This window comes from Limanda limanda, chromosome 8 (genome assembly GCF_963576545.1).
Source record: "Limanda limanda chromosome 8, fLimLim1.1, whole genome shotgun sequence".
Classification (NCBI taxonomy): Eukaryota; Metazoa; Chordata; class Actinopteri; order Pleuronectiformes; family Pleuronectidae; genus Limanda; species Limanda limanda.
In genome coordinates this window covers 2,344,835-2,358,111 of record NC_083643.1, presented here as the reverse complement: position 1 = coordinate 2,358,111, position 13,277 = coordinate 2,344,835, and the positions used below count along the sequence as shown (strand labels likewise).

Sequence of the window (13,277 nt, the reverse complement as noted above, 5' to 3'; positions counted from 1 at the left end):
AAAGTTATTTTCAATATAATATTTAATAGCAGGGCACGGGGGGGGTTGTTTTAGTGTCGGTGACGACAGGAGTATTTACAGTCTTATAAAAGTGGGGATTTGATCCAAAGTAAAAAAAAACAAGGTTCGGTTTCTGCATCAGCACAAACAGCTGGATCCTCTCCGAGCCGCTGGAGGAGTCGAGTCAGGTTGTGCAACCGCTCCGACGGCCCAGTGGAATGTGGGAGTCCAGGCCGGAGACAGATAACCAGGACCGGGTGGAAGCAGCTGAACCTGGAGGCCGGAGCTCGGCCTCGGGTTCAGAGGACGACGAGCTTCACTCACTCGTCCTGCAGGAGAAACACACACAGACGATTCAGCCTCTCTCGGTTTATCTGAGGCTTCACTGACATTTAGAATCTGAATCACAAGTGACTGAGGACGAGCTTCGGCTAATGATCACACATCTGGACGGCTGACATGTGATTTAAGACTTTTTAAGACCATAATGAATTAAATTTAAGACATTTGTCAAACACGAGAGATAAGGAGGGAAACTCCAGATTTACTTGCTCTTTAATTACTTGTATAGATCATCTACACACACACAAGTGTCATATATATTTATGGTTATGGACTCACCCACTCATCCTCCCCCGCTCCCTCTCCGTCTCCAGACGTCTTTGTGTTGCCTGTCTCTGATTTGTTCGCCATGATCTTGTCCGTCCACGAAGCTCCAGCGTTTTCATCCCCGGCAAAGTTACACTTGGTCACCGAGCCTCCGTCCACTTTGGCTAAAGAGACTTTGAGGCAGAAAACAAAATCCTCTTTATTAGAAACAGGAAACAGCGGAGGACTCTTCTCTGTTTATGGTTAAAGTGACGTGAGGCTGTCGTGGACGTGTCCTCTGTCCCGCTCACTCACATATGAAAGGACTGTCTCCTCTGGTCTTCAGTCGGACGTCCTGTCCTGTCTCCAGCTCGGTCTTGTCCATCTCGGTCTCCGGGAGCCAGAAGGCCCAGGTGCCGCCGGGCCGGTGCTTGTCGGTTATTTTGATCAGCTCGTCTTTGTCCACCATCGTGGACAGCTGCTCGTGGGACAGAACGTCCGTCTCGCCTTTCGCTTCCACTTCTGTGAGGACACAAGAGGAGCATCTGAATCATTATCAGCCACAAATCAGAAAAAATTGGATACAGACGTAGAATTATTGCAGAAAAATGTCCATCATATAAATTCACGTCCAGATCTACATCAGAGATTTAAAAAACAAACTGGAAACACCACGAGGACTCATGAGGTCACTGTGACCTTTGACCTCTAAGGTCTAATTAAACTTTGAGTCCAAGTGACAACTGATCAGGATTAGAGGAACTTCTTTAAAGTTGGACTCGTCATATCACGTCCCAGAGGACAAACAAATATAATCAGTGAATCTGTGAGTCTCTCAGTTTGTGCCAGATGTAATGAAATTCACTACGTTGCGTCCTGATAATTGACCTTTAACGTTTGACCCCCGAAGTCAAGCTGAACTTTCCCACTTAGGGTTGCAAAATTCCGGGAATATTCAAAGCTGGAAACTTTCCATGGGAATTAACAGGAATTAACGGGAATTAAAGGGAATAAATGGGAAATGTTGTGGGTAATTTATACTAACTGTATTTACCTTGTCATAAACAAACATAAATATAAACATTTTGTTGTGTCATAGGCTGATTTGAGCCCTGAGGAAACTTTGGGCACTTGACTATATGCTTCTGCATCGTTGTGTCATTCTTAACATAGGTCTTTGCACAGTATTTGCAAATGTACACAGCCTTTCCTTCTACATTGGATGGGGTGAAATGTCTCCACACATGAGAGAGTGCACGTGGCATTGTTCTGTAGAATAAGATGAGAAAAAAGTTTGTAAAAAAACACTAATGCAATGCCAGAGATATAAATAGTTAGCCAAACAATTGGAATCGTCTGTAAACATATTTTACAATTGATGGATAAATGAATGGAAATAGTCTAGATGAACAGATGAACAATCCTCAATCAGCATGATAATATATTTTCCCAGTAATATCATGGAAACTTACCTGACTAGTCCTTCACTCTACAGCAGGCCTCAGTAGCCCTGCTGTAGAGTGAAGCATGCTGGGAATTATCTGTGCATGTGATGGAAGAATGCACAGTGGAGGGTTGAAACTCAATGTTCCATACATCTTTAAAATAGAGTTTTGAATCATGTTTTTATTGCTCATCGTTTAATTTGCGTAGTTTTTTTTTTTTTAAATTCCCAAAATTCCTGAGCTTAACTTCCCATGGAAAGTTTCCGCCAGAAACTTTCCACCCCTTTGCAACCCTATTCCCACCACATCTGAAGAAAACCCCTGGAGGAGTTTTCTTGAGACAGAAGGACGATCAGGAGACAGACAGCCTCTGAGCACCGGGTGTCACCGGCCTGGAGACATAACAACAGACCCTGAATATAATGATTTCACTAACTGCTGACTCATGACTGGAAACAGGCAACAGGTGACTCAGCGTAAATGTTAAAAAACATCAAAACACAGACAGAGGCCCGACCGAATTATGTCTGGGACGCAAAGAAAACATTTACTCGAGTGTTTCCTGTGGTGGAGACGAGGACTCACTGTAGGAGGACAGGAGGAAGCCCGTGTTGACCTTCTTGGTGTCGCTGAAGTTCGGTTCCATTTCGTTCCCTCTGGAATCGAACTTCCTGCGGTGGATGCGGCTGGGTTTCACGTACAGCACGTAGAAACGCACCTGTCGGAAAACAACAGGAAGTAATGTTGTTTTCTTTTGTCTTAGATGCAAACACTCGTCTGATTTCTGTCCAAATGGGTCGTAAACTTTAAACGCATTTTCATAAACCTTCAGAGAATACATTAGGGGGTTGGTTTGTAGAGGTGAGCAGTAGGTGGCGCTAGTTTCCCAGTAAGGTGTCGATGTAGCACCACAGAAGAAGAGGGCACGGCAAGACGACTTTGAACAAATGACTTATTAAGTATTGCTTTGTATTTAATTTAATTTAAAAAAGACACGTTGGAATTTGAAACTTTACCTTTTGATTTTTGACGTCGCTGATCGCATGTCTGGAAACATCCAGCAGCTTTCCCTCCAGAAGAACCCCCCCGCCGCTGTGTACGGGAAAAACAATAAGACGTCTCAAATTATTCTTTGTCAGTTTTTACTTTGCACGAAGCTTTTGTATGTGCGACAAGTTCTTCTTCATGGAAAACTGTATCATGAAAATTCACAAACCAAACTGTCCAGCATCAGAGAAACTAAAACCTTCTTTTTATCCTCTACAGTAGAAATGAAACATTCAATTTCATGCAATCTTCACCCTCACCACTAGAGGCCGCTAGATCCAACAAACAACCATTAAACAAACAGGAAGTAGGAACATCAACACAGTATTTACTTGTGTTATGTTGTGTAAATTAAAGTGTAACTGTGTGTGGAACCACAGAGGAAACACAGAGGAACCACAGAGGAACCATAGAGGACCCACAGAGGAAACACAGAGAGGACCCACAGAGGAACCACAGATGAAACACAGAGGAACAACAGTGGAACCAGAGAGGAACCATAGAGGAACCATAGAGGAACCATAAAGGAACCACAGAGGAAACACAGAGGAACCATAGAGGAACCATAGAGAAACCATAAAGGAACCATTAAGGAAACACAGAGGAACCCCAGAGGAACCACAGAGGAACCATAGAGGAACCATAGAGGAACCATATAGGAACCATAGAGAAACCACAGAGGAACCATAGAGAAACCATAAAGGAACCATAAAGGAAACACAGAGAAACCACAGTGGAACCCCAGAAGAACCACAGTGGAACCTTAGAGGAACCACAGTGGAACCACAGAGGAACCACAAAAGAACCACAGAGGAACCATAGAAGAACCACAGAGGAACCACAGAAGAACCACAGAGGAACCACAGTGGAACCCCAGAGGAACCAACCACAGAGGAACCCCAAAGGAAACACAGTGGAACCATTGAGGAAACACAGAGGAACCCCAGTGGAACCACAGAGGAACCAACCCCAGAGGAACCAACCCCAGAGGAACCACAGAGGAAACACAGAGGAACCACAGAGGAACCACAGTGGAAGCTCAGAGGAACCACAGAGGAACCACACCAGGTCACGTTCTCTGGTTCTCCAGGTTCTCCAGGTTCTCCAGGTTCTCACCTCTCACTCCCGGTCGGGTTCCAGACCCCGGTGAAGGTCTCGTTGTGAACCGGTTTGTTCTGCAGAGACGTGTCGTGGTAAATTCGGCTCATGTTTGAAGAACTTTTCTGTCACTTCTTCCCGAGATTGTTCCTGTTTCCTGACTTCCTGTTCCCTGACTTCCGGTTTCTGCAGAGAGGAGCGCTCGTTTGTGGAAGCGGCTCGTCCCGCCGTGTGAGTGAACCTGTGCGGGTCTTAGTTCTGAAACTACACTGAAATAACTAAATAGAGGACAATTTAAACAATTTCAATCAATGTTAATTAATTGATGTCATTATAAATTCATGTTGTTGTTTAACACGAGTGTTAAATAATAGTACTATTGCATAATAATCATCACTAGAAGCCAATATAAACGTTATTATTGTTATTTATTTACATTTCTGGATGGATCATCACTTCCTGTCATGAGAAACATAAAGCCGTGTACAGTGTTAACAACACATAACTTTATCTGTTATTTGATTTAATGCTTTCAACCCGTTTGTGTGTAAATTGTACAGTCTCTTGTTTTAATGTGTTTAGGTCTTTAATTATCTGCTTTTTAAATCCCTGTTTTATTCATATCTGTACATGTAATTCTGAAATTACATTTGAAACATGTTTAAAAATTATCTTAGATAACCTAAATGTTTTTATTTCACTCATTCTGAGACTTGTTTGAAATGTGGGATCTTCATTTAACCTTCAGGCGTTTGTTTAATATTGATTTATATATGTGTGTGTGTATATCTATTTATTTTTGTTTAATTTTATAACATTATTACAGGTAAATTATTAGTTATCGAATGTTTCCTAAAAAAGAATCACATTTAATTCAGTCCTTTCTCCTCCACAAGTTGCTTTGGATAAAAGCTGCATGATATGTATTGTAATGTCTTTATTTATGGACCGAGGTATTTTCATATTCCATCTTATCATCCAGGCAGAAACTGTCTTTCACATCACAAAGCAAAAATGTGCATCTTCACATATATTGATTAAACACTTTGTTTTATTATAATATATTTCAGGTCAAATGTACAGCTGCCTTCTTTCCAAGTGTTAATTAACGTTCACACCTGTCCATAGCATGAAGAATGGAAACAGAGGTAAACACTCTGCCAGCACCTCTGAAGCCCACTAATTAATATAAATATAAATGTATAAATATAGAATTCATATATTTATTGTGCCAGGATGCCAGTGTTCAGATTCATGATATTGAGAATACAGAATCCTCTGGCAGCTCCTCTCAACATTAAATATGTGTTTTGAATTAAATGTAGATAAGCACAGAACACACTGGAATCCAGGAAGTGTTTTGAGTCTTGTAGCATGAGGATGAAATCCTTAAACACATCTAAACACAACAGATTTAAACATCATCTGCACTGAGGGCGTAGCGTCCGAGCTGGATGTTGAGCCAGATGTTTCGGCGTTGAGCCCAGCCGCCCGGCGCCTCCACCTCGTACAGACGCTCCCGGTGTTCCTCGTGCTGAAGCAGGAACTTCCTACACACTGAACACAACGAGAGACACACACACACAGTTAGAGGAGCAACACACATCTGCACGGGATTCACACAACGCTGCTCAGCACCACCTGGGATGTCTGTGGGGACTGGGAGGAGCAGGAGGACACGTTTTCTCTGAGTCTTCTAGAGACGTTCATTCGTACATTTGCACTGAGTGTTACTTTGTTTATTACTACTGTATTATCCCGCCTATAGTGTATTCATATTTATATTTTTATCCTGCTCATAGTGTATTCATCGTCCCTATATCTTACAATTCCTGTTAATACTGTAATACTCCATATATATTTCTTACTGTACAGATCTATTTATTACATTTTCACTTTAATATGCACAATTAGGGTTGCAAAATTCCGGGAATATTCAAAGTTGGAAACTTTCCATGGGAATTAATGGGAATTAACGGGAATAAACGGGAATTAATGGGAATAAACTGGAAATGTTGTGGGTAATTTATACTAACTGTATTTACCTTGTCATATACAGACATAAATATAAACATTTTGCTTTGTCATAGGCTGATTTGAGCCCTGAGGAAACTTTGGGCACTTGACTATATGCTTCTGCATCGTTGTGTCATTCTTAACATAGGTCTTTGCACAGTATTTGCAAATGTACACAGCCTTTCCTTCTACATTGGATGAGGTGAAATGTCTCCACACATGAGAGAGTGCACGTGGCATTGTTCTGTAGAATAAGATGAGAAAAAAGTTTGTAAAAAAACGCTAATATAATGCCAGAGATATAAATAGTTAGCCAAACAATTGGAATCATCTGTAAACATATTTTACAATTGATGGATAAATGAATGGAAATAGTCTAGATGAACAGATGAACAATCCTCAATCAGCATGCTAATATATTTTCCCAGTAATATCATGGAAACTTACCTGACTAGTCCTTCACTCTACAGCAGGCCTCAATAGCCCTGCTGTAGAGTGAAGCATGCTGGGAGTTATCTGTGCATGTGATGGAAGAATGCACAGTGGAGGGTTGAAACTCAACGTTACATACATCTTTAAAATAGAGTTTGGAATGATGTTCTTATTGCTCAGTGTTTAATTTGCGTATTTTATTTTTTTCAAAATTCCCAAAATTCCCGACCTAAACTTCCCATGGAAAGTTTCCGGAAAGTTTCCGGAAATTTACCGGAAACTTTCCGCCCCTTTGCAACCCTATGCACAATACTCATATACTTCTTATTGCCACACACCCTCCTCCAACCACTGATCATTGGAACATTTGCACTACTGTTACTTTTTTTTACTACTGTATAACCCCACCTATAGTGTATTCATATTTATATATATTTATATTTTTTTATCCTGCTCGTAGTGTATTCATCGTCCTTATATCTTACAATTCCTGTTAATACTGCAATATTACATATATATTTCTACTGTACAGATCTTATTTATTTACATATCCACTTTAATATGCACAATACTCTGCACTTTTACTGCCTTTTTTTGCACTTCTGGTTATTTCGTTGTATATGTACTTGTACTGTGCAATGACAATAAAGTTGAATCTAATATAATCTAATCTAATCTTGACCTTTAATCAGTGAAACGTTCATTTCCTCCTCCCAACCAGAAGTGATGAAGAGGGAATGTTTTGAAGATCTAATTCTCTGAAGAGTTGCAGAGATGATGTGATGAGTCAAGTCTTTTTACTTTATATTGAATGGAGAGAACAACCACGCTTGAGTCTTCTGGAGACGAGAAGAGGCACAACCCAACCATTGTGCAAAAACAAAAACTGTTGATGAATTTAAATGTATTCTCTTGACCATAAACTGCATCAATAAACTACAGGGGTCCTCAGTGCGACTCAGGCTGTAGCTCCGCCCTACATCCCCCCTTTCCAAAGCACATTTAAATTCACAAGATCCAGGTTTTTATTGGATCAGCACCAAAGTTCACACACTCGTAAATATCGGTCCCATAAAACATGTCAAAAACGCTCTCTTACACAACACTAAAGAAAGTGATGGTGAAAAACTCCTGGATCCGCCTCAGATGGAACGAGTTGTGTCTTGGCTCATGTTCCATCCTGACACCAAGCTCTGTCAGAATCTGTGCTAAACATTCGGAGTGACCCTGCTGACGGACAGGAAGCAAACTGACGCTGACCTGCCGCCATGCTGAGGGACAGCGGAGCGCTGAGTCCCAGGAACTCCTCCGTGGCGAAGGAGGAGCAGAAGTCCTGAAGCATCTGAAGAGCAGCGCCTCTCCTCCTGCAGCTCCTCCTCACCAGCACCGTGTCCAGGACGGGCAGCAGGTAACAGCGAGCGCTGCGGCCGTCGCACAGGCTGCCTGGATGGAACACCGGGGGGGGGGGGAGTTACTGCAACACGTATATACTAATATAAAACAAAGTATTTCTATTTAAACCAGATGGTAGTTTATTAGAAACAGCTGGATTCAACAAACATTGTCTCATGCAACAGTCCTGCAGTAAATCCTGCTTCACGAGAGTTAGGACTTGATGAAACTTACTATTATTATTATATATACTGTTGCTGCCATTATTACTATATACTGCTTTTATATTGGTATAATTACTATACTATACTATATATACTGTACTATTTTTATATACTGTCTAACAATAACATTACCATCATATCATCAGCACTATTACCATCATCTTGCCACTGCACCTTATCTACCTATTTTATTTTATCTTGTGCTTCTGTTTTTTATTCTTTCTACCTCAATATTTTTTATTTTATTCTATTGTATTGTATTTTATTGTATTCAAATATACCGGCTGCTATGACAACTTAATTTCCCTTCGGGGATGAATAAAGTAATCTATCTATCTATCTATCTATCTATCTATCTATCTATCTATCTATCTATCTATCTATCTATCTATCTATCTATCTATCTATCTATCTATCTATCTATCTATCTATCTATCTATCTATCTATCTATCTATCTATCTATCTATCTATCTATCTAAATGGAGGAAAATTGATAACTAAGACAACTTGCTTTTTAGCCACTCGTTGACAACAAGAAGTTTTTCACAGACCTATGTTATTGATCCACTAGGGGGCGCACCATCAACCGTATAATACTTCAGGATTTGCATTCTGTAATTGGATTAAATTACCATCTGCAGTTCTATGCTTCTATGAACTAGTGCATTTCCAGTCTTCATATATTTTATTCCATACTCATATATGATCACCTTGACCTATAACAACATTCATGAGTTCATAAGATAACGTGTTCAAAAAGCAAACAAAGATTTCCCCGAGGTCACGTGACCTTTGACCACCAAATTGTAATCAAATCATCCGTGAATCCAAATGAACGTTTATGTAAAATCTAAAGACATTTCCTCAAGGTGTTTTTGAGATCGAGATGCTTCTGCTTCAGTTATGGATTCACGAGGAAAACGTGAATGTCGTCGTGAGGGAGTGAACGTGTTTTCTTGGTGTTCACATACATCTGGTTTTAATTATGCGTTACACAACTCCTTCTCCTTCTTGCAGCATCAGCCTCCACATCTTGAGAATCTGCAGATCCGGCTGCTGCAGATGTAAATCACCTGGAGACGTGTTTACGGACATTGTTTGTGTTCTGCTGTGACCTCACGAGCCGAGAGAAGCCCGGAGCTCTGTGAGTCGTCGTGGAACACGGAGGCAAATCATCAGGTGGTGAATTCATTGTGATTTAAGTAGGACGATAACTAAGTTAAAACTAAATTACTCCAGATTTAAATGAGATTTGTCCCTTGCACCTTTGTGTTTGACGGAGTAGAAGCCGACGGCCTGACTGTCCGTCCACAGCAGTTTGCAGCTCTCGGTGCGGGGATGCAGGGAGAACAGCGCCCCCTCCTGGGAAGACCTCTCCACTACCTGACTCAGCAGGAACACCACCAGCCTCTCCATGAGCGACTGCACCTGAGAACAACACGTGCACTTAGGAAGCTCCACAGAAAAAGATGAAAACAAACTGCACAGGGAAGGATGGTTGTGACTCTGGAGAAGATTTAAACAATGAATGAACAAACCTTCCTCTGGCAACATTCCTTAAATCAGGCTGCAACAAATCCACACTCTTAGAAACCAGATCCCTATATATGTCTTTTCTCCTCAAGATCCATGAAATATGTCTTTTCTCCTCATGAATAATATTCTGATCTTTGTTGTTCTTCTGTCTGTCTTCTCTGGATGAGGGACACAGAGTTTGAACATCGTGGAGAGGACACAGGTTAAGGTCGTGTCTCCTCACCTCGTCTCCTCAAGGGTCAAGGACAGAGGAGGTTGCACCTGATTAAGCCTCATGAGGCAAAGTGTGATTTGTGACTATTGACGACACAAATCCATTTTATTCTGATGTCTAATTGTTGTGTGTTGTCCTGATGCCAACATACAAACTCACCAGCAACAAACCACATCTGGATTTACTGGACGTCCGTAGAATGTCCTCCACACGCCACCACTTCTCACGCAGGTACAAAGCCACAACTGGAAGATCACAGAGGAAACATTACTGTCTAAATCATAACATACATATCACACACATGTACATCCGACCATTAGACATGTTTACGTGGACACAATATTCGCCAAACAACAATAATGACATTTCTTCTTTGCAGTCCTGTTTACACTGTTACTTCAGAATCAGAATCAGAAGGTATTTATTGCCAAGTAGGTTTACACCTACCTGGAATTTTGCTCTGGTTATTGGTGCATACAATGAACATAGAAACATAAAAACACAATAAATACACCACACATAAGAAAAACAAATAATAATAATAAAAAAACAATATATATTTACCCACTATTTACTTCTTATTTACTCACTTTTTCTAATATTTATACAAAGTAACATTTATTTAGACATAAACATATCTATATAAAAATATATAAAAGATAAGATATAAAAAGTGAAATAAAAAGTGAAATGCAAAATGTATTTTCTATATAACCTTGTGTTTATATTATATTTACGTAGCAAACACATTTTCTCACAAACACACTCACAAATCAAGGTGTTAATAGAGAACTAAGAAATAACCCACATGACTAGAGAAGCAGGTGGAAGTGTTCCTAATAAAGTGAGCGTGTTGCTGTGCGTGTGGTTTGTGTGTTTCTGTGTTGAACCTTGTGTTGGATCATCGGGGGGGTGAAGCGCCGGCAGCGAAGCGTCCGGTCCGTCCTCCTCAAACAGCCGCAGCCGCCTCACGTTGCTCCAGGTTATCTCCACCTGAGAAGAGACGAAGAAGAAGAAACACATTCAGGAACCTCAACGCTTCCATTAGAGCGTTAGAGCCTAAAAATAAGAAACAACTTATTTCGCAAGAGTAAATAAAGAGATGATTCAAAAGGTGAGTTTCTTGATATTGTTGTTTATATGAAAATGAAGTCGTCTCTCACCTTTGACGTCGGTGACAACTCAAACCAGTCGTTGTGAGAAGGTCTGGACTCCAGAGAAGAGAGGAAGTGTTCAGAAGCTGATGTCAGGTCAGTGTCCTTCACATCTGGAGAGTCGACCGGGAACATGGCGTCTGGCAGGGAGCACAGCTGGAGAGGAAACCAGGTCACTGAAGATCTGATTGGTTTCTCATCGTTGTATCATGTACTATATATATATAGGATCAAAATCAGACACTTGTACTGATTTCAATGAAGTGCTGGAGCTTCGAGACCGGTTTTCCCTGTGTGCCGTTTTGTAAGAGACAAACAAAAAGGAAACGTGACCTTTCCGACATGATTTCAAACCTTCAGCTGAAATCACCACGACAGTGCACGAGGGTTGGGGGTTCAGCCACTTCATTAACGAAGTGGGAAAACAAGAATTTTGTATTCTGATGTCCTTTTTGCTTACAGCGATGTGTGCATTTTATTTTGCACTTTGAAGAATTTCATTGTCATAAAAGAAGTTTATTTTCTATGTAAGATTTAACATTTAAGAATAAATGGATATAATTAAAAGTTCAGAAGATGTATAAATATATTGCTTTTACTTTCCTGCCTGTATTTTATTATATATATATGTATATATATTTTTTAAGTGGTTAGTGTTTAAATTAAATTAATAAATAAAGAGCTGTATCACATGAAAACCTGAACACAAAAAATAAGTAACATGACAAGAAAAAAATAAGTTAAAGTAAAGTAAAGTAAAGTAAAGTAAAAGGTGAAAAGAAAACACAGATCACACGAAAGCAGGTCTATACAAATGGGTTTTAAGAAGTGATTTAAAATAAGTCATGGCTCTAAAAGTCGTATCTCCTCATATACATAATTTCCATATAATATATTTGTATATATGTATTTATATACATATATTATTTAAAATAAGTCATGGCTCTCAAAGTCGTATCTCCTCATATACATCATTTCCATATAATATATTTGTATATATGTATTGAGAGCCATGACTTATTTTAAATAATATATGTATATAAATAAATCTCAAAGTCGAATCTCCTCATATACATAATTTCCATATAATATATTTGTATATATGTATTTATTATACATTTATTTATGTATTTATTATACATATATACAAATATTTATTTATTATACATTTATTTATGTATTTATTATACATATATACAAATATATTATATGGAAATTATGTATATGAGGAGATACGACTTTGAGAGCCATGACTTATTTTAAATCACTTCTTAAAACCTATTTGTATAGACCTGCTTTCGTGTGATCTGTGTTTTCTTTTTACCTTTTACTTTACTTGTTTTTTTCTACAACAATAATGATAATAATGTGTTTTTAAAACCATTTTTTAAATTCGAGGTAAAGTAATTTCACTGTGTTGTTGTCAGCAGTGAAACAACAAGAAGGATTTGTGAAGTTGCCTGAGCAACAGCGTCTTTCACCAAAATACGTTTAAAAATCTGAGTATTTAACGTTTCCTCATTTGAGAAATCTCAAACCAAAGACTATTCAAATAATTAAAGACCACTGGGTGACGTGTAATTTCCTTATGTAAACATCGGCTCGTATTTCACGTGGATCCGGTTGTCATGGTAACACGAGTCACAGAAAACACACCTGAATCTGCAGATTCCGCCGCTGCTCCGTGACCTTTGACCTTTCAGCTGCTTGCAGGAATATACGTGTAAACACAATACGCAGAAAAGGCGAATTCACGTACTTTTTAGGTCAGAATCGTAGACTGCATTTAAAAGTTAGAATAAACTTTTGTCACGTCCCATAATCCACCTGTAACTTTTTACCTTTAATTTCCCACAATCCACCTGTGACTTCCCACAATCCACCTGTGACTTCCCATACTTCCCCTGTAACCACAGACATATATAGTGTTCATATCTGTGCCTGTAACTGCTTTAACCTGCAGCGCCACCGTCCGGTGGGAAAGAAGAGCTACGTCACTTTGTCCTTCTTCAACTCAAGACCCCGAGCTGAGACCGGAAGCCAGTCATGTGGACTTCAAGATAAAATATATAAAATGTTATTGGAAACGTTAAGACTTTACTGAAACACAAGTAACAACAAATATCACAA

At 39.6% G+C, this 13,277-nt stretch overlaps 2 protein-coding genes across 4 annotated transcripts; both read right to left on the bottom strand.

Annotated features, from left to right (window-relative positions):
• Nucleotides 1-4: 4 nt before the first annotated feature.
• On the bottom strand, nt 5-4,346 carry arpin (actin related protein 2/3 complex inhibitor). The gene is made up of 6 exons (XM_061076672.1): nt 4,197-4,346; nt 3,050-3,125; nt 2,619-2,751; nt 904-1,110; nt 622-782; nt 5-329 (listed from the first exon to the last, which is right to left on the bottom strand). Exons 1-6 carry the CDS (start codon nt 4,286-4,288, stop codon nt 321-323), a joined length of 678 nt encoding a protein of 225 aa, XP_060932655.1. The 5' UTR covers nt 4,289-4,346; the 3' UTR covers nt 5-320.
• A 1,069-nt stretch (nt 4,347-5,415) lies between these two features.
• fam169b (family with sequence similarity 169 member B) lies at nt 5,416-13,034 on the bottom strand. 3 transcript variants are annotated; one of them, XM_061076693.1, is made up of 8 exons: nt 12,989-13,018; nt 12,804-12,850; nt 11,157-11,303; nt 10,884-10,986; nt 10,153-10,238; nt 9,509-9,671; nt 7,887-8,069; nt 5,416-5,735 (listed from the first exon to the last, which is right to left on the bottom strand). In XM_061076693.1, the coding sequence occupies exons 3-8, from the start codon at nt 11,280-11,282 to the stop codon at nt 5,593-5,595; spliced, it is 804 nt and encodes a 267-aa protein (XP_060932676.1). In that variant the 5' UTR covers nt 11,283-11,303; nt 12,804-12,850; nt 12,989-13,018; the 3' UTR covers nt 5,416-5,592. The 3 variants fall into 3 exon arrangements, with proteins under 3 accessions (XP_060932676.1, XP_060932677.1, XP_060932678.1); XM_061076694.1 differs by having other exon boundaries at nt 12,804-12,853; nt 12,989-13,014; XM_061076695.1 differs by lacking the exon at nt 12,804-12,850 and having other exon boundaries at nt 12,907-13,034.
• Nucleotides 13,035-13,277: the final 243 nt, after the last annotated feature.